Source organism: Varanus komodoensis, unplaced genomic scaffold (assembly GCF_004798865.1).
Source record: "Varanus komodoensis strain SLA01 unplaced genomic scaffold, ASM479886v1 scaffold5, whole genome shotgun sequence".
NCBI lineage: Eukaryota > Metazoa > Chordata > Lepidosauria > Squamata > Varanidae > Varanus > Varanus komodoensis.
The window spans coordinates 51,461,833-51,488,309 of NW_025336087.1; the positions used below are offsets into that span (position 1 = coordinate 51,461,833).

Here is a 26,477-nt window from a genome sequence, read left to right on the forward strand (position 1 = left end):
TCCATGAAAATTTCCCCTCTCTATTGTCCCATCCGTTGACTGCCAGCCCCCTTTCTTCTGTTCACAGCCTCACAGCCACCCAACAATATAGCAAAGCAATAGTCTAAGAAAGACATGTCTACTGATTTAAAAACAATGCAAAAGCCATCTTACTATATCTAACAAGAAGCCCAATTCTCCTTTTGTGTATCCTGCTAGAGGTTGGGTTGGGCAGGCTAAGAAATACGCTACCATTGGAAAAGCAGTACTTTGGTTGCAGCAGCTGGATGTGGTTTTGCATAAGGTAAACCGGGGGGGCGGGGGAGTTGTAAGGAACTGATTTATACATTGTACAGAGGCATAACCAAAGGTGATACTGTCTGCAATGTAAGAGGAGGGGACATATGGGATCCTCTATAGGTTGCCCTGTTGGCGCAATGAAAAGTCAATGAGAATGTTGGCTAGGCTGTTGGGTCTGTGTGGCTCCGCTAAAAACCCTCCCAAAGTTCACTCCTGGGAGAGTGCACTGTTGGGTGTAAGATCTTTCACACACAATATGCACACAAATAATGGTTTCAGACCTGCTCTGCAGTTGCTGCACAAATGCATGGCACTTCCTCACAGTGGATTTGCTAGAATGGCTAAGGAAAGCCATCTGGGTGCCCATGGGGACAGTGTTGTTCTCCTCCCCTGGACTAGGTAGCTCTAGGTTGCCCTGAAGCAGCACATCCCCCATGGATTTGCAAATCTCATGCAAGATGCAGCAACATCATGTCCAGAGCAACATCTTCCTCCTCATTCAGAAAAGTGTATAGGGAACACCAGCAACCCGTTAAGAAGTCAAATACCTACTCCATGAGCGGCATTGTGCAGCTATGGTAACGGCTGATGTGCTTTTGCTTGCCTGTTCTGGAAGCCCATTTGTTGGGGTTAAAAAGCAAGAGCTTGGTCTCTCAGGATGAGGGACAGCATAGGTAGACCATCCACCATTGCTGCTGGGCTGGAGAAGAACCTGTCATTTGTAGGAATGTGAACAATAGGCAAGTTTCAGGATACAGCCACTCATGACTTCCTCTGGACACCCTGACATAGTGTTCATAAAATGCCCCTTGCTGTCCAGAAGTGCCTGGATGACTATGCAGAAGAAGCATTTCTGATTATAACAATCCTTTTGAGGACTGTGAAAAGGGCAAGATAGGAACATGTCTTAAATCCAGGTTCTCGGCCATCCAGTTCTTGGACGCCTTTTGTGAATTTCCACTTATTTCCCACCTCAAGGACATCAGCCAGGCTTGCATAAAACATACACTTTCTTTCTGAAGTTCACACATACAGTCTTTTGCTGATGCCAAAGCGGATGGCCAGGGATAGATAGCCAGGGCTGACTGCAAGTTTGTAAAACAGTAATCTTTTCTCTGATTTCCATTGTTGTGTCTGACCAGTAGATGATGGATTCAGCTTTGGGGACTTGGTTTTCAAAGGTGGCCCAAGATTTGCAGAAAGTGGCCCAAAACTAGATACTGTCCCATGCCTCCATATTCAGCACAGATGCCCGCCTGGCCTCAGTGTGTGAGCAGGTCCACCAGCTTACAACACACCTGTCTCCCATAAGCTTCTTCACCAAGACACCCTGATTGTGGGAGTGTCCAATGGAGCTGCCACTTGCATGTCCTGAAGCAACCTGTAGAGCCCATTCCTGGCCTGAAACTAGTTCCTGAGAAAGACTTGTTCTGCCCGTTCCCCCTGAAACCTGCCACATGTTGCTGCAAGCCCATCATCACAGAATCAGCTGCAGGTGCGCTGCTACGGCACCTCACCTCCTGTTCCAGATCATCAGTTTGGCCAATGGCGGCTTTCAGGGCAGTCTCCAGCGCAGCAACAATTAGGGCCAGTTGAGCCATGGCTGTCTCCTATGCATGGCAGGGAGGCGGCAGAAGGAGCATTCTCTCATGCGGGATGACTTGCAGGAGAGGTGGGAGGAGAGCTAGGAGGAGTGGAGGGAGGAGAAGAGACAGCATGCTGGACATGAGCAGGCCTGGGGAAAACAGCATGGGAAAGCAGCAGTGCCAAGAACAGGAATGTGTATGGGGCAGAAGGTGGCTGTTGTGTGTGGTGAAGGTGGCAGCTGTGCTAGGGGGAGTCATCCCTGAAGAGTATCAGGGAGTGAAGGGGTGCCTGCAGGAGAACGGGGAACTGTCTTGGGCGCATCTGAAGGTATGTGCTCTAGCCAGATAAACCCAAAGACTGCTTGCGGATGGCCTTCTGTCCCAGAGTACTCCTGAGACTCATTCACATAGAGGTACAGGCATAGCAGGATGTAGCTCTGCTCAAAAAGGCATGCTACCATGGTTTCAAATAAAGGGATGAGCCAGGTGGGGGAATGAAGCAGAGGGGAATGCAGGAAAGAGATAAAAGGAGAAAGAGACAGGGACAACAGATTAGGGCCACTAGTGCACTCTCTCTCAATCCCCCTTCACACCCAGACAGGCGCAAACACACCTTTCTGCTTCTGTCACTGAATGCAGTTGTTGCTAATTGGTGACCTGATCCTACAACTGTCCCAATGTACCTCACTCCATCTTCCCAGAAATGAAAGTGACAACTCCCAGTCAGCTCCCACCTCAGTGCTCCTTGCACCTTCCAGGAATCCACAGGTTGCAATGTTGTTGCATGCCACTGTCTGCCAGCACTCTTAAAAGCGCACCTGATGAAGCATGTCTGGCTCTAACCTCACTAACGAGGGGAACACAGCAAACTTTCATGCCTAACAATGTAGCAGATTCTGAAAAAAGAGAGTACGTAAGAGAAGAGGGCACATAATCGGAGCTGGCTCCACTCCCTGACTAAGCTCCCTGATGCGGGGGACTGCAGGAGGACCATGCCTGATCCTGAGTGGCTCTCGACCTTCACATGAGGCAAAGGTGCCTTCTTCTGAGGGAAGAAAGCTGGCAGCAGGCCAAGCTACAGTCACAGAAACAGGTCCTCCAAACCTGCTGCCAAAAGGTGTAGGGAAGGGGAGGCAGGGGGAAGGAGAGCAGAAAAAGCATGAAGCGAAGGGGGGGGGCAGGGTTGGTAGGGCAAATAGGTGCTGTGCTGGCCTGTAGGCATAGGATGTTTACTGAGCCTGGACTACATGCCCTTGAATGCTGTTTGCAGCCCCACTGTCAAGTTGTGAGGCATGTCTCTCTGACTGCAAACGGTAGCTGTACAGCCACCACCCGCTCATAGCTACAGTCTGAAGCTGCCATCCTTTCTCACATCCTGCACCTCATGCATGCCTCACACGTAACTTTCCAGCTGTGTGGACACTGTCAGCTATGCTTCGCAGACCAGACTGCCACAAGATGCTCACTCATGCCTCTCTTGCTCTCCTGCTCCTTCATTTCCCTGAAGGCCACATATGCGCACTCCTGCTGCCTTAGCAATGGTAACAATGTCCTGTTCAAGTTGGAGCCAGTTCAAGTTCAAAAGCCGATTTTGCTTTTGTTATGCAGTTGCACTCCATGAGCCCTGAGAAGCTGGGCTTGATGAAAAGCTACTCGGGATGGGGGGAGTGAAGGCAGCAAGCATGACCCCTCTGTGTTCTAGAAGAAGGGGCACCTCAATCCCAGCTTCAAGATGCAGCAAGAGATTCCCCCATGGCATCAAAAGACTGCACCATGTCATGAATGTATATAGTTCAAATAATGTCTGAGGGCTGCTGTGTTCCCCCACTCATCAGGGGGACATCCAGGGGAAGCACATATTTCCGGGAGCTCCTCCACACTCCTCTGTTGGCAGTTGCAGCTCAGATGGCATCGCAGTGTGAAAAGACGCTCCACACTGCTTCACAACAGTGCCCAAATTCTGGCTGGGCTCAATCAAATTGCCTGTCTTGGCTTCCCTCTTCAGTTTAAGTAATATGAAGTAGGTGGGGCTGCTTCTAGTTGAGAAGTATGCTGTGGGAAAGCTGGACCCTGAGGAGCTGTTCACCTGGAACAGTGCTGGGGGCAGGGGCATGAAATAGTGGCAGATGATGCCATTTCTGGCAGCTTTGGGATATTCAAGAGTGGCTGCCGTGCTGTATAGTGCTGCATCTGCATGGACCCAGGGTCATGGAGGTGGAGTCACAGGTTGGAAATTTTCAGGATTTCATCTTAGTAATGGTGGCTGGACAAGTGAAAAGTTTGCCAGCTGTGGTCTAGGAGTAACATTCCTGAAGTGAACAAGGGTGGAGGAAAGCTTGTCTGGGGAGTGCAAGGTACATGACTGAACCCTCCTTTGCTTGCTGTGTCATGACCTCCTTAAACTTCCTCAGAGTATGCATCTTTTCCTTGCACTTGGCAGGAGTGTGCCTAAAGCCCCAAAGCAGGAGCTGCTTGCAAAACCAGGGGAAGATATTGCCATGCCTGGTACTGTGAGGCATTCCTAACACTTCAGAAATGAACTAAAATGCCCACTGCCTGCCCTGTGTTGCTCGCTGGCTCTTGGCTTCTGCTACTGCTGCTGCCTTTCACATTGAGCCTTCCAAGACAAATCGATTCAAGACAAGACAAATCGATTCAAGACAAATTGATTCAAGTAAGGACATCAAGGCAGCCACAACAGCACAACTAAAGACACTCACAAAAGAAGATTTTCAGAACTGCTTCAGAAAGTGGCAAGAATGATGAGGTAAGAGTGTTCTAAGCGAGGGGGAGCATTTTGAGGGGGATGAATGGCAATGTGTCTTTTACCGCAGTGGTTTTCAACCACTGCTCCATTTCCTGCTGGTCGGGGGCGGGGGGGGGGATCCCACTCACCGTGGATCAGTGTGGGGACTGGCTGTGCTCCACCACCTCTTCCTCAGTTGGCATTACTTTTGTGGGGAGTGCACTGGTGTCACAGGCGGGGGTAGGGAGGGGACAGACGGCTTGGTGAAAGCCAGATGGGGGCTGTGCTGATTTTGGTATTTTGTTCTTTCTTTGAAATTTTTTGTTGCTTGGTATCTGGTTGTTTTGGAGAATTTCCTTTTGGAGGGGGGGTTTGATGTTTGGAAACTAATACAATGAATACTGTATAATGCATATGGTGCTTTTTGCTTCTGCCTCAGCAGTCCCTCAGGTGGTTTTCCTGTTTTCACCAGTCCCCAGCTGTGGAAAAGTTGAAAACTACTGTTTTACTGTAATTATTTTTCTTTCAACTTGGGCACACAACTAATGATGTTTTCACTGTGACTGCATTTTTTTTCACTTTGCTCATAGTTTGAATTTAGAAGCATGGTCCAAACTGCGGAGCAATTTTATCTTGATTCTAACATTCGAATTCTGGATTTTCCAAGTTAGAGTTGTTCGAACTATGAGGCACCACTGTAAAAGGGATAGCATTTAGAAGAAGGGTCTTCTCAGTGCTGTCCCAAACCTTTGGAAAAGGCTTCTTAAAGAGGTCTGCCTGGCGCCATCTCTACTTTCATTTTGGTGCCTGGCAAAAACCATCCTCTTTCACAGATTTTACAAAATCTGAATTTAAAACCTGATTATAAGTGTTCTCTCTGCTCCAACAGAATTCCTCCCCTAACCCTAACCCTAACCCTGTACTTATACTGTCAGCTATATCTTGATATTGTTAGCTGCTTAGTGTCAGGTCGGGCTACTGAGCAGCATATAAGTTTGAAAAATAAATAAATAAAATTTGAAATAAACTTCTTCAGTGAGACCTTTAGAGCAATTAAAATGGTTTCCCAGGAAACCAGATATCACATCACCTCTAAGCCATCCCCAGACACAATAAAACCTATTTGCAACTGCTTGCATTCACATTCTTCCCTTATAAACCTGACTCTGCTCCTTATGACCAAACTGTGGGCAGAAAACATGACTGAGGAGTTGGGTTGGCATATAACATATAATGTTTCAAAGACTGATGGCAATGCAGTAAGAATAAAGAACAGAATAGAACCAATTTAGAACACTTTAAGGTACTGACCTGTAGAAAGACCACTTTAACAGAAATTGTCGTGCTGCTTTAGGAAAACTAGGTCTTCCTTCATATGGTTTCAGTGCTTGCATCATTACATTATCAAGCCAGGCAGCCCACTGCTCCAGAGTGCTCTGCTGCTGAAGAGTCATCTTGAAATCTGTTTCCAACCTCTGTACCATGTTGTCGTCACACTGGCACACCCAGGAAGCCTGCTCCTGTCATGGTACAAAAGAGGTCAACACACATCTCTCCAAGTTCCACATTTAGACAAACCAATCTAGGGATTCCAAATCAGAAAGTGGTAATGTTAGGAGACAGAAGAAACGGGGGGGGGGGGATTTGTGGGTGCCATAGCCAGAAAGAGGAAAAATGATATTATTGGACATTTAAATGTTTTGTTGTTGCTTCTCACTTCATATGAATGGATTCTAACTTGTTCAACCATTTCAAATGTGATATTTGACTTCATAACATTTTAATTTTTAAAGATACTTGCCAATTGGCCAAGGATGCCCTGATCTGATACTGGGGGATACCCCACTGCTTTGTCAACAACCCACATAGCGTAAGATTGAAACACATAAAAGATCCCAAACTGCAGAAATGACTAATAATTATCTTCTTGCAAGGTGACCAAGCTATAAGATGTCATTTTTCAGAGTATGCAAACCCAAAGCAGTCTTGTAGCAGTTTTTCTGTAGAGAATTGCCACTGGCAGCTCAGATATTCAGACTCTACCCCACTGCTTTGTCAACAACCCACATAGCGTAAGATTGAAACACATAAAAGATCCCAAACTGCAGAAATGACTAATAATTATCTTCTTGCAAGGTGACCAAGCTATAAGATGTCATTTTTCAGAGTATGCAAACCCAAAGCAGTCTTGTAGCAGTTTTTCTGTAGAGAATTGCCACTGGCAGCTCAGATATTCAGACTCAAAGAGAGGGAGGAGAGAGAGACAGACCGACAGAGACAACACCATACCCATATGCAGTTTGTAAACTTCCACCATACCTGGACATTGGCAAAATCAACACGGTTGAGGTCATTGAGCATCTGGTTGATTTGAGAAGTGTTCTGCAGCACAGCACGAGCTGCCTGAGCCAGATGATTAAGAGATGTGTATCTTCGCAGAGTCTGAGCAAAGGCACTTACAGCGGCAACCTATGACAAATGAAGAAAAAGGCCTGATGTGTATGGACATCCTCACAGGCCTGGGACTGGCCAGCAAATTTTACTGAGGTCTCATTTTTACAGAAAAATATTGTTTCACCCTTCTATTAATATTTTTGTAAAAAGAGAATGGGAAAGCTTCATAAAACAGCTACATCTGCCACAAGTCTTTCTCTGTACAATTCATTTTCTTCATGGAACTCTTGCCTGGTCATTAAAGGCAAGAGTTCTACATAGGGAACTGAAGTTGGCAATAACTGCTGCAAGAATTCACATAATCTTTCTCCCATCCCACTCCCACACACAGCACCATGTCTGAGCATCTTCTGACAGATATTTTGCCAATTTATAGCTAAGAACTAAACAACCAATGCATGCAATACTCATAACATGTCATGTAAAGCCCTAATTTTAGATTTATATTTGTTGATGAATTTTACCTTTTCAGTAATATCAAATAATGTCATAGATAACTAAAACAATTTAATATAAAATATTCTAAATTAAATGAAGGCTAAGTCTGCAGAATTTTGTTTTAAGGCATTCTTTTTTCATTTGTTTTACATTGACACAGAGAGCTTAACATGAGGATTTCCTGGAATTTCATAACATCCTTTTTGATCCACATGATTTAGAAGGCAAAAGTAACTATTTTACCTTGGTTTGAATCATTCTCTGTGGAATATTGTTCATGGCATTGGAAAGCCAACCTTCAAGGCTTTTTGCAAAATTGCGAATGGCTTGGGTCAAGGCACCTATGCATGAAAGAATACAAAAGAAATGAAAAAAAAAAGTCAAGGCATGTGTGTTGAAAACTTATGTCCTTGAATATTACAACTACATAGTAGAGTGAATGAGTAAATGCTAATGCATAGTAGTAATCACTGTACGGACAGTAAACTGAATACAGTATAGAATTAAAGGTGGTGTTGTATTGGCACAATGTATCTATATCACAGTGAATACCCAAACACCAGGGTGTACTTCTCACTGAGATGCTAAACAAGTGTCTGGGCTGTGTCACTTCGGACTGCAAGTGGAAGCTACTTGGTATGGCAGGGCTTTCAAACAGGCAAGTCCCACCTGCAGTCTGACGTGGTAGAACTCACACACAGCTTCAGCCTCATTGGCACAAATTAGGCTCCAGGTAAGCCTCAATAACTTATTACAGTGCAACTTTCTAGCAGGTAAAGGAGCATGAATATGACAGTGTAACTGCGGACTGGAAGTACACCCTTAGATGAAGGCACTTGCTGCCGTTGTGGAGCTGCAGCATAACCACTGCTGCAGAAGATTTGAGTGTCCAAGGTCAGAGCATCAGGAGTTTAGATTAACAGGGATGATGACATCATCTGCCACCCCTCACACCTCCGCAGGCTTCCATGTTCTCTGAGATATTAACGCAAACCTCACAGTAGGAAAGGAGGAGAGGTTTTTTGCAGGAAAGATAGATGACAGACAAAAGGCTGTGACCAATCCTTATGATAATGCAGAGTATCTGGGGATGGCCTGTTCCTGAATCAGTGATTAAGTGTGGTAATTATATTTACAAAAAAATTCACTGCTAGTGGAAAACTGGTCATTGGTAAGAATCAACAAAGTGGTGTGCATTTTTAGACTTTCCTTGGGGATGTAAATACAAAGAAAATGTAAAGATGGGTGAGTGCACTGTATCACTGAGTTTAAAAACCCATGACATATCTGACAACTGCAGTTTTTTATATTCACTGTTGTTAGGTGCACAGCACTAGCTTTTTGATTTGAGCTGTATATGGTTTAATTCTATGAAGCATGCCTATCAATTGTTTCACTACTGATCAACATTATGTACTATGATTTCAACTTCTATTCTGATTGTCATGTTTTATTCCTGATGTGCCTTTGCCTGGCTGTGGGAATTTGGGATGTTACTTGAGCAATAGCCTGCATGTCTGAGAGCCACTGTTTGTTATTCTTAAATACATACAGTTAAAAGGGTGTGTTTAAACAAGGATTAAAATGCTAAACATTTTAAATTGCACATGCAAAACTAATCTCAACCATTCAGTGACTCTTTAAATATCAATGGAACAGACACAAACACAGACTCACTCACCTATGACCAAAGTTCAGGGAGCTAATTTAGCAACATTCAAAGATTTATGTACAACCAATGAGATTTTCTTTGAACAGTAGACCCTTAGCATCATCTTCAGGCAAAACATACACACAAACATAATCAGAAACTACTTTAGACATTTCTTTATGGACAGCTTTGCCATTAGAGGAGTCTGCTATTTAAGAGACAGAAATCCAAATCTCTGCTGAGGACATGAGTAGTCATGCAGTTCTCTGGGCTGTGGCCTATACCTATAATTTTTATAGACAGTCAAAAAGTACTTTGGTAATCTTTTGTGCTTGTATTTGCCTCAAGCGTATATTTGCAGAAGGTTTCAATATTCCAGTTTGAATACCTTTTTCTTCTATTGTTTTCAGAAACAGCTTGAATTTGTAGCAGCATTCTAAACAAAACCTAGTAACTAGCATGAAGTCTGCAGGTCCCAAGCACAGAAAATAACCACACACTTAACAGATTGGAATGGGAGTAAACTCCTACCATTAAACTGAATTTAGACTTGCAGCTTAGTACCTAATTAAGCATTCAGCACAGGCATTGTGCTCTATGATAATGTCTTAATAAAAAACATGGAAGCTAGCTTACACTGTATGAGTAGCTGCCCAGTCTAGTATATGTGGTTGAACAAAGATATATGTGAAGTCATTTTATACTGGGAGACATAAATAGGAGTTCTGAAATTAAAGTTTGCGCCCTTGTTTCTCATTTATCTCACTGATACAAGTTGCCAAAACTAGTGCTAAAACAGCCTTCCCCAACCTGGTGCCTACCAGATGCTTTGAATTACAACTCCTAACCTCTCTGCTCACCAGATATGCTGATGAAGCCAATGAGAGCTAAGTGGAGTGCTGGGCTGCCTTTGTTTGCAGGTGATTCCTCCTGTGACTCTGAATACTCTTCTGCAGCGGGGGAGGGGGCACTGAGGGTGCACGGGAAGGGCCCTGGCTCCACTGCTGGTGCCTTGGACCTCTCCTTCTCACTACCCAGGAGAGGGGGGCTCCTGAGTGGAAGACAGGTCCTCCTCATCTTCTGAAATGGAGCTTAGAGCTAGAGGTAATCCCTGTTCCTCTTCTGAAAAGGAGCCTTTGAGGTAAAGCATGACATCTGTCTATCCTTGTTTGTCAAACAAATCAAGGAAACTCTAACATTCTCTTTGGGGATTTCTATTTTTGTGTTGTGCTTTGTCCATGGATATAGCAATACTTTCTTAGACAACCTGAGAAATGGGCCTCGCTCATGATCCTTCCCTCATACCCTGCCTCCACTATCCAGTAGCTGCAGAAGTAAATATAGGCCCCATGTTTCCTCCCCCCCCCCATTCCAACTCCCCAAGAAGCAGTTTGAGTTCTGGCTCCTCTTCACCAGCTCCCCGATCCACACTTACCTTTAGCCAAAGAGCCCCGTGTTCCTCCTGCTGCCAGCTCCCTGCCCCCACCCAAGTGGTCGCCAAGAGCATAGTGACCATTTCTACCTCATCCTCCTTCCTCTCTGCTACACCACCCCCACTCTGCTAGCAGATTCATTTCCCATCTTACACTGCCATTATCAGTTTGCAAACAATTAATTCCTTGCACCAAGACAACAGTCTTGGTCCTGAGCACTTATTTTAAATTAGCTTGGTCTGGCATTATGGGGAATCTGAACTTTACCAAATATAGGCTTTCCTCTAAACTACCTGAAATGATACTAATGGGGTGGGTAACACATTAATGGGATAACCTACAAAATACAAGAATGGGATGCAGGTAAATGTAAAAATGAGGTGTCACTAGAGTGAAAAGCAGTTACACAGTGAATGCCATCAGGTGGCTGACTGGGCAAAAAGGCAAGCTTGCGTGGCTCATGCTTCCCAGTGGTATATTATACTCAAGCATGGGCTAAGAATATCTCCCTCACATGTACCCAGCCAGTCTTTAAGATAATCAGAAGAGGCCTGCCTGGTCATTCTGAAACCAACAGAATGGTGCCAAGCAATACTATGACAGCAGGCCTTCTCAGTAGAGCATGAAACTTTGGAAGATTCCTCCCCGTGCAGTTTGAGGGGCAGAAAATGTAGCATGTTCGGAACATTACAAGAAAAGTCTTCCCTAGTGTGCAACTGAATTAATCATGCTGCTTTTTTACTATTCCTTCCATTGTTGTTCTAATTAGAATTGTTTTAATAGTGTAGTATTTTAACTGCATTTTAATGTAATTTGTATGTAAATGACTGGGTGATTTTATTATATCAAGCTGTGTACAAGTAACACAAATAAACAAACAAATTTCTGCAAAATCTAGCACCCCAAGCATGTACGTCCAGTGCTTGCATACTGAGGGGAAGGTGGGCCAGGGAGTGAAGGCACCTGAGGTATGGCAGAAAGTGCTGCTGCAGAAGAAAAGGTGGAGGGGAGAGGTACTGCTGTGGTGCAGCATAGGGTAATGAGTTTGTACTATCAGCAGGCCTTGCCCAGGTAACTGTATTGCCATCTAGTCTAAACCAGCAATACTGTGACTTACCCACTGCACCTGTCTCCTCCAAAGACAAGTGCCTGGGCAAAACAGGTGGGAGAAATCTGGATAGTGTCCCTTAAGATAGTCTCTTAAGGGACACTACCCAGATTTTTCATGGGGTAGTCCAGCTCTGAATAAATTTCATTTGGAAAAGTACTTTGTACTGGACTGTTCTGGACTGCGTCCTGAAGGGTGCTCCCACATTCTTTCTTTTAGATGGAACACGTCTGTGCTCAGGTAGCACATCAGAAGGCCAGGTTACTGTTCTTAGAGTGGTGGGAAGTAAGTTGGGCTGCTTGTACTCAAGGTGTATGTAACCGAAATTGTCCCAGAAGCAGAATGGGTTACTTCCAGGGCAGTAGGGATGGAATCCCAGGGCAAATTGCAGTTCTCAAAGATTCTATATCATGGGTCCTCAAACTACGGCCCGTGGAATGAATCCAGCCCGCCATGCCCTTTCATCCGGCCTGCACTGCAGTTCATGTGCGTGCTTGCCACGCGGGCAGGAGGCGGTGGCCTGCTCACTCGGAGATGGTTTTGGACTCATTGGGAGATCTCCCAGTGAGTTCAAAACCCTCTTCGAGCAAGCTGCCGCCACCTGCCTCCCTCGTCCACACGTGCTCGCCACTGCCTTGCAGCGCTGGCTGGAGGTAGTGGCTTGCTCGCTCGGAGATGATTTTGGACTCACTGGGAGATCTCCGAATGAGCGAGTTGCCTCCGTGTGCGCCCAACGCCACCTCGCGCGCACCCGACCACCCCCCACCGCTGCCTTTCAACTGGCCCCCTATTGAAAAAGTCTGAGGACCCCTGCTCTATATGGAACATTTTTTTGGGATGCCCAGCATTTGTCTTTCTTGAAATAGTTGCAGATGGTACACCGAGCAGCTTGGCCATACTGGATGTGGCTGGCCATACAGTATAGGGATCAGGATGTTTTGATGTCCCACAAGTCAAGAGAAAGAGTAACGAAGACTGTCAGATCTGAAGAAGTTCATGGGATGATACCTGAAACTTGGAGGTTAGGGCAAGAGAATCCTACTGCCAGCTATATAACCAAGGACCATGTCCTTTCAATTAAGCAGAACAGCTACCTTCCCACCTAAGACACAACCCCAGAGCATTTGTTTTAATGTGCAATTTCTTTAACCTTTTTCTTAAGGCCATGCCATTGTCCTTGCACTGCATAGGGAAGTGCAAAAGCATCATACTAACATACTAAGGTACTTGGTGATTACAAAAAACCTTGACATTGCATTCTTTGAAGTATTCTTGAAGCTGGTGTGTCTAATATACAAGGAAGGAACTCTGGATGGTAATATTGTCACCTCAGGTTCATAAAGTAAGAAATTGCTAGAGCTGTATTTGATTTAATACAGGGCATGAAGACAGCTAATACTTTTATGGTAGCAGTTTCATCAGTGACGCATTTTCTGATAGAACAAAAAAAGAAAATGCTTCCCTATAGCAGAACAGAAGTGGGACTTTATCTACATTTTAACTCCGTCTCAGGATTTTTTATTCATTCCCTGCTTTCCTACCACAGATCACTCTGAAGAACTGGTATTATATGAGCTCTCTTTCAATTCCTTGACAAGGCCAATCTTAGTGGTGAGCTGATTTTTTTTCTTTTTAAAGCAAGATTTCATATTTGACCTCCTTAACTATAGGTTTCTGCGGCCAGGGAAGGTGATTTGTTAAGCTGTGTGTTATTTATCCTTTATTTTGTACCTTAATCCAAAAACATCTACACAATTCCTGCTGTAATTCAGAATGATTCAAACAATTCACTTGATTTATCTGAAATCTCCCTATCCTACTTTTTTATTATTATCTAACAGCCCAAATACCTTCCTTACGCATTTCTGGCATCTGATATATTTAACTATTTTAACCATCTTTTGCATTCATGTTTCTAGCAAATATACCCAGATAATACTAAGAGATTTGCCTGTGTCTTCTTGGATAATTGCTTAGAAGTGCAGCAGAAGATGATCTCCAGAATTACAGAGGGAAGAAACTTACTGGTGAAACAGAAAACAATAGATGAGGGGGAGCCTAAGATACCAGAACCAATTAGAGAATCAAAACATTCCAAAAGGGCTTGCACATATAATGAGGAATATCAGTCAATTAAGGACAGGAATAAAAAAGCACGCATGTTTCTCCTGCTCAGAGGGCAGTGCAGGTTTGGGGCTCAAATGAAGACAGTGGGCATTGACAGATAAGTCAGCTTTTGACCAATTCAAGGTTCTCAGGATTTTACACAGGCATTTCATGTATAATAGCATTGTGGGGGGTGGCTTACATTGTAAACAGAAAATGCTTACAATGTAAAGAAAGTAACACTAAAAGCAATAAAACTTCATAGGAGAACTTAAGGCAGGAGCATGAAACTTAAGTGGACTAGAGGACCAAACTCCTTACCCAACAGATGCCAAGGGGTCACAGTCATTTGTTTTCAGCAGAACACAACCAGTTACACTTGCATTCAGCATCATTAATTCAACCTCAACTGAAAAATGAATCCAACCCATCTTCCCACATGCTACTAAATGCTGGCCAAAACCCTCCTAGTGACCAACTTTGCTTCCATCAGCACCTCAGTCCTGGCAACCCAAATGTCCCTGCTACTGTAGGCTCCTTTTCTGTAGGCCCAAAGCTATCACCTTTCTGCTCCTTCTCACATAGGTTCAAAAGCAGGCAAACAGCAAACACCACACTCCATTCTGTTCCACACATTGCACTGTAATTGATTCTTGCTCTACTTACCCTTTTTGTCAACACTGTTATTGTTATCACAGATGCAGGAAGCAAGGCTGGGGTTTTGGCTATTGGCAAATCAGTCTCTTTCCCCTACTAAGGCTATCCCTGAATATATCTAGCAATTTATATACAATGGAGTAGGATTTCCCAACAGCACCCATAAAGTGACTGATAATCAGTACTGAATCTGCCTTGGTCACCCTGTACGACGACCTGTGCAGGGAGAAGGACAGGGGGAGTACATCCCTGTTGGTTCTTCTGGACCTCTCGGCGGCTTTCGATACCATCGACCCTGGTATCCTTCTGGATAGACTTGCGGGATTGGGGGTTGGAGGCACTGCTTTGCAGTGGTTCCGCTCCTATCTCGACGGTCGATTCCAGAAGGTAGTGCTGGGGGACCATGTCTCTACGTCATGGCAGCTATGCCATGGGGTACCACAGGGCTCCATTCTATCCCCTCTGCTATTTAACATCTATATGAAACCGCTGGGAGAGGTCATCAGGAGGTGTGGGCTGCGGAATCATCAATACGCTGATGATACCCAGCTTTACCTCTCATTCTCCACTAATCCAGGTGAGGCAGTGGCTGTGCTGAACCGGTGCTTGGCCGAGGTAAGGGAATGGATGAGGGCCAATAAACTGAAACTCAACCCAGACAAGACGGAGGTCCTGTTGGTTGGCGGATCGGGTTTCGGAGAGGGTGGATTTGACCTGGTCCTGAATGGTGCAACACTCCCTCTTAGGGATAAGGTCCGCAGCTTAGGAGTACTCCTCGACCCGGAGCTCTCTTTGGAAGCTCAGGTGACAGCGGTAGCGAGGAACGCCTTCCTTCAGCTTCGGCTGATTAATCAGCTGCGCCCCTACCTGGAGTACGACTGCCTGGCGACGGTGACACATGCGCTGGTGACTTCCCGCCTAGACTTCTGTAACGTGCTTTACGTGGGGCTTCCCCTGAAGACAGTCCGAACACTTCAATTGGTGCAAAATAGAGCTGCCAGGCTGCTGACGGGGACGGGGCGTTATGCTCACATGACTCCAGTCCTCCATCAGCTTCACTGGCTTCCCATTGAAGCCCGGGCCCAATTCAAGGTGTTGATTATGACCTACAAAGCCCTAAACGGCTTGGGTCCTGGCTACCTGAACGAGCGCTTACGTCCGTATATGCCCGACCGCCCTTTGAGATCTGCGGGAGAGTCCCTTCTCCGGGAACCCTCCATGAAAGAAATTAGGAGAGTAAGTACCCGGAGGAGGGCTTTCTCTGCGGTGGCACCCAACCTATGGAATTCACTCCCCAAAGAGGTCCGCCTGGCACCGTCGTTACTGGTTTTTCGGCACCAGGTAAAGACCTTTTTATTTAAACATCATTTCAATTGTTAAAACATATGATCTGGCCTGGGCAACTTCTTCTTCCTTCTCTTTCTCCTCCTATATTTTTATTTTATACTGATAATTTTAATTTTGTATTTGTAAATCAATGTATTTTTTGTATTTTTATATTTAATGGTAATTTATTATGTACTATTGTATTTCAATGTATTTTATCATGTTGTAAGCCGCCCCGAGGTTTCGGCAAGGGGCGGCATAGAAATGTTATTATAATAATAATAATAATAATAATAATAATAATAATAATAATAATACTACTACTACTACTACTACTCTTGGTCCTTTCTGATGTAAGTTTATCATGTTAATCCAAATGAGTGATAAAAGGAACTTTGCCTTAAGAGAAGGAAAGTTTTGTCTGCTTGATTTTGTCATGTTTACTAACAAGCTTATTTATTATTTTATTTATTTTTTCGATTTATATCCTGCCTTTTTCCTACAAAGGGCTCAAGGCAGCTTACATTATCTCTCCTCCTCCATCTTATCCCCACAACAACAACCCTGTGAGGTAGGTTGGGCTGAGAGACTGTGACTGGCCCAAAGTCACCCAGTTGGCTCCATGGCCGAGCGGGGACTCGAACCCAGATCCTCTGAGTCCCAGTCCCATGCTCTTAACCACTACACCACACTGGCACACTGGCAGACTTCTTTATACATGAGCAGCTCTGGTTTTCTGTATTTGTTTGAAGCAGGAATCCAATGACCTATTTCATCATTCTGGAGAAAATGGCCCTAAGTTATCCCCAAAATTAATCTTGAATCTATTTTCTTTCTGTTTTGCCTCCAGGATTATCCACTGATCGTTTTGCCACTTACAAAACACACCTAAAGCTGAGAATATGTCGCGGTTCAGTAAAATACCATAAGAACAAGTGGTGGGTTAGAAAATTACCTGTAAAACTCAAGAAAGTTCTGCACATACTATGTATTGGTACCTCAGGAATGTTCATCCACCTGTGTGTACTTGTTGATAAGTTATTGGAGTTAAAGCTCACAGCTAAATATGGTTGGTTTAATCTAATTCAGTAATTTTGTGGTGTGTCAAACATTGGGGAGTGGGGTTTCATTCAGAATAGTCTCATGCTAGTACACAAATAAGTCCCAGATAAAATATTCTATGTCTGTTTGTATTCACTGAACTGCTTAAAACATAATCTTTGCATGATGGTATTTATCAGCTCTACACTTCAGAAAACTGCAGAAGATAGGATTGACATTTGGACTGTGTTCTGTAAGAACATTCAAGCTGTGCCAGAAGTAATATAAATAGTAAGACTGTATTTTGCCCCATTCATAAGTGAAGGTCAGTACCATGTTCTTCCATAGTTGGATAAGTACATCTTCTGAACAATCTGTAACTATAACAGTTAATAGCACTTAGAGTGACTTGAAGAGAAAATAGCTTTGTTTGCTATCTGTTTCTTTGAGGCATGAGTACATCTAACAGAAACTCAAAATAACTGTTCACTGAAAGAACACAATACTCATGCATTTATATAGATCCCAATTCTCCCCCTCTTCCCAGTAGAAACTATTAACCATCTTTTAAAAAGTAAATACATTCTTAAGTATTTATTATGTTGCCCAGGACACAGCTAATGTTTTATAATGGAAGTCTTTTGGTAGAATCAGCTTTCTCTGTGGAACAACAAACTATACTGCATAGGTCTGAATAATTTTTTTCTGAAAATAAAACTTTCTTCATAAGCAGAACAATTGGATAATGACCAGCTAGCTGAAGCATAATATCTGCAATCTGATGCTGTGCCTGTGTTGCAAGACATTATTGGAGTTTTAAAATAGAAGATGGAAAGACTAGAAAAATGAAGGAGTTAAGGAGGCACTACATTTCTAACAGTACGGTTTACTAATAAGATGCAAAATGTATTAATCCCAGCAAGTCTCTTAAGTAAAATCTTAAGATGGATTCAACCATTCAGCTAAGGTGTCTTGGATATGGTTTTCCTCTACAAGTGCCAGGGCAGATTCTGATTGAACCATGCAGAGAGGCAAATGGGCAGTTGTGCCAGTAAACAGTGGAAAACTGCTTTTTGTCAACATATTACCAATGAATATTACATAATTGGGCATGTTATGTTAGGTCCGCAGCTTGCTGAATTTAGTGAAAAACAAAGTTGACATAAACAGGACACACATACTTGTGCCTTTAACGTTTTGGAGTGTATTGTACAGACCAGAGGAAACGTTTTTAAAAATAGCTTCAATCCAATGTTGCCCAGACTGCAGAGGGAGGAAAAATCCCTTCTGCCACTGGTTTCTCTTCTGTTGACAGAAAAACACAATTGGATTCAAGTCATTTTTGACATGTAATACTAAGTGTGCATTACTGTGGCTGAAAAACTGCAATTCAAATAAGTATGTGCCACAACATATTGAAACCTAATTTTAGGAAAAGAAACAGAAAATTGCCAAGTCTTACTTTTAGTTTAAATACAGCGTTTTTGGGTTTTTTTTTTTCTTTTTGGTAGGGTATACCTTTCTACTCTGTAAATAAAAGCAACTGCACCCACACTGAGTCTGTAGCCTTTAGTCACTCCTAAAGGGTTCCTTGGCACAAGTTCACCAGAAGAAAAAAAATCCTTACAAGACGTCATCTATATTCAACTTACTAGGAATAGGTCTAAGGACGTCAGGAATGAGAATCTCCACCAAAGCCTGGTACATCACATGGTCACAGTTACACATCCATTTCAGAATTGACTCATTTTTGCACAGAGTAATCAGCTTTGCTTTCGGAAGTCGACTTTCTATTTCACTCAGATTGCTGGTGTGAACAAATGTATTAAATGAATAAATGAAAATGCATTTACATGAAGATAAAAAAGAAGAACAATGGACTTCAAAGCTTTTTTAAATAAAACATTAGAGATGTCTGGAACGCGTCCCATTGCCTTAAGGCACTTTGTGTTGTAATGGCTGATATATGGCCTCCAGAGTTTTAGCCAAAGAGCACCATTTTATGCAACAGTGATAAGAATGGTCTTTGGATTGGATATTATTTCATGAGAAAATAACTTGGCCTTATTCACTTAAAATAAAATGATATGCATACAAATATGTACTGCAGTTATAATAAGCAACAATTTAATCTAGAAATTAAGGAAATAGCATTCCTACTTAATATGCAATTTTTTGTTTTTATTTTATTTGAAAATTACATTAAAGTACAGGCACAAGCTCTGAAAAGTAATTACTAACCTTGGTTCAGTAATAGTAGTGCCATCAGTTGTTGTTGAGGGAGAATAGCGCCAGAAAGTCTGCCACAATTTTTCTATTAGGCTAAACTGAAGGTTCACTACAACATCCAATATTGCCTGAAAATCCAAAGCAGATACAGATATTCTTTCAATGAACTGAAAATATTGAGCACTGAATCTAAGCACACAAAGGGAGTAAGTCCTACTGAACTCAGGGGAGCTTCCTTCTGAGAATATGTGTAAGCTCAAAATAAGTAAGGAATTTGAAAAATTATTGGAGCTGGCGAACATATGCATTAGCTGACTTTGGGGTTGCACTTTCTTCTCTAATTCTGATCCTAAGTAACTCAAAACCAATTTCCTAAACTCTTCCCTTGCTAACTATGGTCAACATCTGCACCACACTGTCTTTAAATGGTTTTGAAGATAGTGTCAAGAACTGGATAATAGCAAAACAAAGAAAAGGGTGTTGTAGTTGTAAGCTTAACTATGGATAAATCTGGGGGGATTTGTGAAGCAGGGGAGCAATGATGGGCGATAACAGTTAAGGCAGTCAGATATTATGGGGAACAAAGGTAAGAGATCAGACGTTACGTGTACTCTGATACTTGGGATTGCAAGCAGAGTCCTACACAAAAATAGGATTAATGCAAAGCATTTAATACATTATTTTAATACTGGGCAATTTTTATCTTGATCTTTCCAGTAACAAGCTAGTAACTAACATTAAATACCAAGACCACAACCTAAATAACTGCATCCCAGTGATAATTCTGAGTTGTTTTAAATAGCTTCTCATGCTGTACACACCAAGAGGAGACTCTGAGAGGATCTTTTAGCAACTTATAATATGTGTGGGGATGTCATGTGGAGGAGGGCCGTGATCTGTTCTTCCCTGCAGTGGAGGGCAGGACGCATTCCAGTGAGGTAAAGTCCAAGGAACCAGGCTTCAGGTTGGATGTCAGAAAGTACTTCCATCAGTGAGGGTGTTCAAGGAAAGACTGGACAACCGTATGTCGGGGGTTACATGAACAGAGGTGGCTGGAGCTGCTGGTCAGGTCCCTTTTGACTCACTTTGTTTCTATGCTTCTAATATGCTGTTCAGTACAGCATACAAAGAATTTCAGTAAGTGTAAGTCAGCCTTTAAGAATACCTAAGGCAGATTTCCAGTCTCTAGTTCACTAGTGCATTTTCCCAAATGCACACATATTTGATGTGTGTCTGATATTTTATTGGAAGTCATATCTGAATCTCTTGACCGCATGAGGTAAAACAGCTTTGTAGAATCTCTCTTTCCTACCTCACAGTGTTCTCGATAGAGACTCTGCAATGACTTGATATCCTCAAAAGTAGTACCATCTGGCAGAGAAGATATTTCAACTTCTCCAAACTCTGGAAGTGCTCGAGATGCATCTGTTTCCATGACAACATAATGGAAAAATATCATAGACTGTATCAATCACAGTTTAATTAGGAAAACATTATACAAAAAATAAATATCAGAAAGGTCAAAGTATTGGATTCAAAACCAGAAAGGTATTAGGTTTTATTAAAAATTTAAGTTTTTATGTTTTGAGGGTACAGCTAAATCATTGCCAAAGGCAAAATAATTATCCATCTGTGTAAAGACAATAGTATGACACTAGAACTGAATGAATCCCATCTGTTATTTATAAAAGCCTGGGCTAGAAAGTCATGATGAGGATAAGTTGATTTATTCTGTTAAACCAAGTTGTTTTCTTCAGACAACATCATCAGAATACAAAATATATGGACTTGGTCAGTCCAATCCTTCAACAGTTCTAAAATCAAAGGATAAAACAGAATAATTTTACTGCTATGGTTGAAAGATCACTAGAACATGCACCTGTTCTCACTTTTGTTATCAGGCTGAACTGATCCATTTTGGAAACTTCATGCTAACAGAAACTTGCTAGTTTCCCAAATGCAAAAGAAGGGACCAAACTGAATGTCTTTGGAGTATGAATGGCAGTTTCAATTAAGCCCCATACCCTTGTTAGAAACCAGTAACTATATACAGTTATATTTATACAAGTGGTAAATTAACAATCCATAACAATAACAACAGTCCCAATGAACACAGGCAATAGACAATACTAGTTATTTTTTCCTTGGGATAGCTACCTCTATAATATACTTCTCACATACCCAAAAACTGTTGATGGTGCTGACTTTGGGCAATTACAGTTTGTTCAACAGATGTGCCTGTCTGCTGACCACTTGTTGTGAAACTGTCTGCGACTCCATCCACTTTCTGCATAGGCTTGTACCTAAAATATATTAGATGGAATATAAAACATGATTAAGCCTTTTTCATCTTTTTCAAGTTAATTACTGTATGATGCAATCTTTCAGCTTTAATTGCTATGTATTTTAGATCATTTCCTTTGTTTCCAAGTGTAATCTTAGCCTATAAGGTTAGCAATAAAGAAAAGGTAACCATCTTAGATTTCTTTATCACTTTTCCCTGTACAATTTCCTCAAGCTGTCCATTTAAGTTCTAACGTTTGTTTTCCATGGAAATCAAGTCTGGAAAGAAGTGATGGAACTATAAAGGTAGGGTGATTACAACTGGCTTTATATTACTTTAATACTACACCCTGGGTGTATTCTGCACATAAGTTAAACCATTCTGAGAAGCAGCCACAGTGGGTTGATTGCTTATTGAATAATCCATTAATATCATTATCACATTGCATTTATATCCTGCCTTTCTTCTTCTTGAAAGGAACCTAGGGTAGCTTATCAAGTTCCCCTTTCCATTTTATCCACACAACAGCCCTGTGAGGTAGGTTCAGCTGAAAGGCAGTGACTGTCCCACAGCCAACAACTGGGTTTCATGGCTGAGTGAGGACTAAAACCAAGTCCCAGGTCCAGCATCCCTAAGTGCCAGGCCACGCTGGCTCTTGATGGTGTCCAAAGATGATAATCCTCTACGACTTGTTCTGATTCACTCCTCCTGGCAGCTCCCAGAGGGTAGCCTAGTGACTTTTGCAGAAAAATTCTATTCAGCAATCTTTTGCTCACTATGTCAATACCTTTTTTATAATTGGTCCGATGAATGCTCTGGACATGTTTTGCCTTTACTGGGTCCTCATCGAAACTTCCACTCCTCCCTCTTGGCAGATCAATACCAAAACACAATACTTAATCTTTAAATATAAATTGTAAACTCACCACATTCCTTTTGGTGGTTTTCGTTTTTGTATTGTGCCTCATCCATGCCTTTGCCTGCCCAAGAAGTGGGTTTCATTTATCGTCTCTCCCTTACACTCCCTCCATTCCCTGATAGTCACAGAAGCACTGAGAATTCACTATTCCAGACAGCCAATGCTGTCTGCTGGACATAGGATCCAGGAGATCTGGGTTCTAGCTCCCAGTCAGCCATGAAGCTCACTTGGTGATTTGGAGGCATTCATGGACTCTCAGCCTAACCTACCTCACAAGGTTCTTGTGAGAATAAAATGCAACTATGTAAGGGCCCCTGAGTTACTCACAAGAGTAAAAAAGGATGAACCTAAATGCAATGTAGTAATAATCTACCCTCCCCATTCTGTACTCCAAGTACTCAAGTTTGAGTTCTGGCTCCCCATTTACCCACTGCCTGTACTCCTGTTGCCAGAAAGTTTCACCCACCCTCTGTTGTGAGCTAGGTTTTGTTTCTCCCTTTGCACATTCAAAGCCACAGATCTTTCTTGCAAAATGTTCTTTATTGACCAAAGTGTTTTCCAGAAACCCGTACACTCAGAATGAATCTCTGAATACGCACAGAGCAGTTTTTTGAACTCAATCTAGTATTTCCTTCTTGAAACTCTCCTTATGTGTAAGTTTGGGCCTCATCCTTTGAAGAGGGCCTTTCTGGAAATGAACACACCTCCCCTCTGCACACCCATCCTCTAATTGGGCTGCCCTCCTCTGCCAATGTTGCATCATGACATTGAAAGCTGCACCCACCTTGTCTGTCCCTGAGATACCCTTCTGTTCTAAGTCTCCTCCCACCAACTGTACATCTTGGCTATTCACAGAGGCTGCCTGTGCACCTAGGGAGTTTGGCCTTGAGATTAAAGAGTCCGAGTCTCTCATATCAACATATGGAACTGGACCACATTCTGAGGCCCCTCCTGCTCTTCTTCTGTTTCTAAATTCCAATCAGCAGGCCTTGAGAATGCGTACCAAGAGCAACTGTCTTTCTCATTCCTAACACCCATCATTGCTCCTACTTCTGCTCTTCAGTTGCAGAGATGACTGCACATGACTGCTCACCATGCCCTCCCCCAGCAGGTTCTGGTCCCCAACATTCCAAGGAGCTTGAGTTCAGATTCTATGCTCACTTGCATCTCTGGCTCTTTCCCCACCACCCAAGGATCATATTTTGTTCATGCTGCCTACCCTACTCTCTACAGCTGGTGACCAAAAACATAAGTGTTTCCACCTAGTCTTTCTTCACCTGTAATGCCTCCCCACTTTATGTTTAACCTGGTTTCCAGCTCCAGTGATAACTGGTTCAGGGGATGTGTGGATGGGAGGGGGGGGAATATGCTGATGTGGCTCAGTACCAACAGCACCATTATCAGCCCCTGGTCCTGGAAGGTGGGGGTTGTCCTGAAGGAGCTGCCCTCCCATGATTTGCAAACAATGTGCAGCAAACGGCAATGACATCTAATGCAAAGTCTTCCTCCACATCCAGATGTGCGTAAAGGGTGTGCTACCATGTCTCCAAGTGACCAAAAGTGTTCTCAATGGGTAGCCTAGCATGGTTTTCTGGTTTTCTTTCCTTTCTACAAAGGTTTTCTGTTAGCAAGTCCACAGAGACTGAACCAGTCACAGCTGAAGCTCCAAAGCTTGGCTGCTGAGAATGAGAAGGCATGCAGGGAGTCTGTTTACCATGGAAGCTGGTGAAGAATGATCCAGTGAGCCAGTTTATCTGCTGGTGGCAAATTCCAGAACATAGCAGGATCATAGCTTCCCCCAGAAACACCACTGATAGGTCCATGTTATGTCAGTACAGTCCACAAGGCCCTGGAGCACAGTGCTATGAATAAAGCAGGTTGCTTACCTGTAACTGATGTTCTTCGAGTGGCCATCTGTGCAGTCACACATATGGGTGCTGCGCCTGCGCAGTGCCTTTGGCCAGAAGATTACAAGCTAATGGTTTATTTTGGCGGGAAAAAGCTCCGCTCCCCCTCCCCCACAGCCTATAAAGAGCAGAGCGTCCGCCATTTTGTTCAGTCTTTGATGACCGGACGCCCTCTTGTGGAAAAAATGACTTGTAAATGAGTTCTACCGTGAACAGTATCGGTACCAAGAGAACAATGAATATCGGTACCAAGAAACAATGATAACATTCAATAACGACAGAGGTCCACCCACTGACACCGAGCGGGGCCGGCGGGTGGGTTGTGTGACTGCACAGATGGCCACTCGAAGAACATCAGTTACAGATAAGCAACCTGCTTTTCTTCGTCGTGGCCTCTGTGCATCACACATATGGGTAGATTAACAAGCTTACCATAATGGAGGAGGGAAGGTGTCCTCAATGAAGAACAGATGAAAGAATGGCTCTGCCGAAGGAACAATCTTGTCAAGCGTGGACATCTAAGCGGTAATGTTTGGCAAAAGTGCAAGGATTCACCCAAGTAGCAGCTCTACATACATCGTCCATCGGTATTCCCGATGCGAAGGCCAATGAGGTAGCCACAACCCTAGTCGAATGGCCTCGAGGGGTAGTGGGCAAGTCGATATTGGCCAGTTGGTAAGACAGGGTGATGGTATGTACTATCCACTTAGAAAGTCTCTGCGGAGTAACAGGGGTACATTGGCCCCTGGTAGCATATTTAATGAAAAGTCTATGTGAATGTCAGATAGACTCAGTCCTGGATCTGCAGAATGCTAAACAGCGTCGAACGTCAAGTGAATGTAATGTCCTTTCTAACAGAATAGACGGAGCTGGAAAAAAGACAGGTAAAATAATATCTTGCCCCATGTGAAAGGGTGTGAATACCTTAGGCAGAAAAGATGGATCGAGCCGCAGGACAACCTTTTCTCTATGAAAATTGAGATAAGGTGGGTCTGCGCTTTGCTGGCCCTCCGGGCTGAGGTAACCGCAACTAGGAATGCTGTCTTCCATGAGACAAGACGTAAATCAACTGTGGCCAACGGTTCAAAAGGAGCTCTTGTAAGCACTTGCAGAACAACAGAGAGACTCCAGGTGAGCATTACTGGTCTGATCGACAGATTCAGATTATAAAGTCCCTTCAAAAACCTTTTAATAGTAGGTTGGGAGAAAATGGACGAACCGTCCACCATGCCCCAATGATAGGCGATGGCTTCAGTCCAGAGTGGTGTAATTCCAGGAGGAACTGAAGAATTTGAGGAACTGACGATGTGAATGGAGAGAATGAATGAGAGTCAGAAAAGGCGGAGAAACGCTTCCATTTAGCTTCGTAAGACCTCCGTGAAGAAGGCTTTAAAGCGGAGTCCAATATGTATTGAATGTCCGGATGAAAGGCTGTCGGATTCGATGGCACAGTAGTTGGATCCGACAGTGCTGGTGCAGTGCCGTCCCCAGCGGATTTGGAGGTTGCAACTCTATTGGGTTCGAAAGTAGAGTTCGAACCTTTTGAAGTAGTTGTCGGTGTAGACATAACAAGGACAGTAGTGGATTCGAAGGTCAGATTCGAACCCCTTGGAGTAGTGACTGGTAGAGACGTAGTGAAGTCAGCTATCGGATTCGCCACGCTGTTAGTTTTAATGATAACATATCTGGGTGACGAAGTGCGCTGTCTTTCTGGGTTATCAAGAACGGGAGCGGTGGAAGATGTAGGTATTTCCCGTGAGAAATGTCCAGCAGTGTGGGAAACCAAGGTTGGCGTGGCCACCAAGGAGTAATTAGTATCCCTGTGGCCCGATCGCAAACAATCTTTGCTATGACTCTCATCACCAGTGGAATCGGTGGGAAGGCGTAGAAATTCAGATTGTTCCATGGAATCATGAAGGCGTCCCCTAGGGATTCGTGTCCGATTCCCGCTCTCAAGCAGAAAGTCGCACACACCTTGTTCTGTTGTGTGGTGAACAAGTCCACGTCGGGGAACCCCCAGTGATGGAAAAGGTCGTTGCGTGTCTGGGGGTCCAGTTCCCATTCGTGAGAGATGAGCATGCGCCTGCTGAGAAGATCTGCTTCCATGTTGTCCGTACCAGCCAGATGGACTGCTATTATCGTAATATCTCTTGAAATGCACCAGTCCCAGATCTGCATAGAAAGTCTGGCCAGGGTTGGAGACTTCGTCCCGCCTTGCTTGTTCAGATAAAAAACGGTGGCTATGTTGTCCGATGTTATCTGAACAACCCGATGTTGAAGAACATCTTCGAAAGAGTGTAGGGCTTTGAACAC

At 43.5% G+C, this 26,477-nt stretch overlaps 1 protein-coding gene across 3 annotated transcripts in view; it reads right to left on the reverse strand.

The window, feature by feature from the left end:
- Positions 1-26,477, reverse strand: part of RFX3 (regulatory factor X3) — a 177,931-nt gene that overhangs the window by 18,001 nt on the left and 133,453 nt on the right. For all 3 annotated transcript variants that reach the window (XM_044445915.1, XM_044445913.1, XM_044445914.1), the window contains exons 8-14: positions 21,236-21,357; positions 20,367-20,479; positions 19,067-19,182; positions 18,478-18,632; positions 7,747-7,844; positions 6,931-7,080; positions 5,923-6,131 (exon numbers count right to left, since the gene is read on the reverse strand). In XM_044445915.1, coding sequence (XP_044301850.1) covers positions 5,923-6,131; positions 6,931-7,080; positions 7,747-7,844; positions 18,478-18,632; positions 19,067-19,182; positions 20,367-20,479; positions 21,236-21,357 — 963 coding nt within the window. The remainder of the gene's footprint in view (positions 1-5,922; positions 6,132-6,930; positions 7,081-7,746; positions 7,845-18,477; positions 18,633-19,066; positions 19,183-20,366; positions 20,480-21,235; positions 21,358-26,477) is intronic.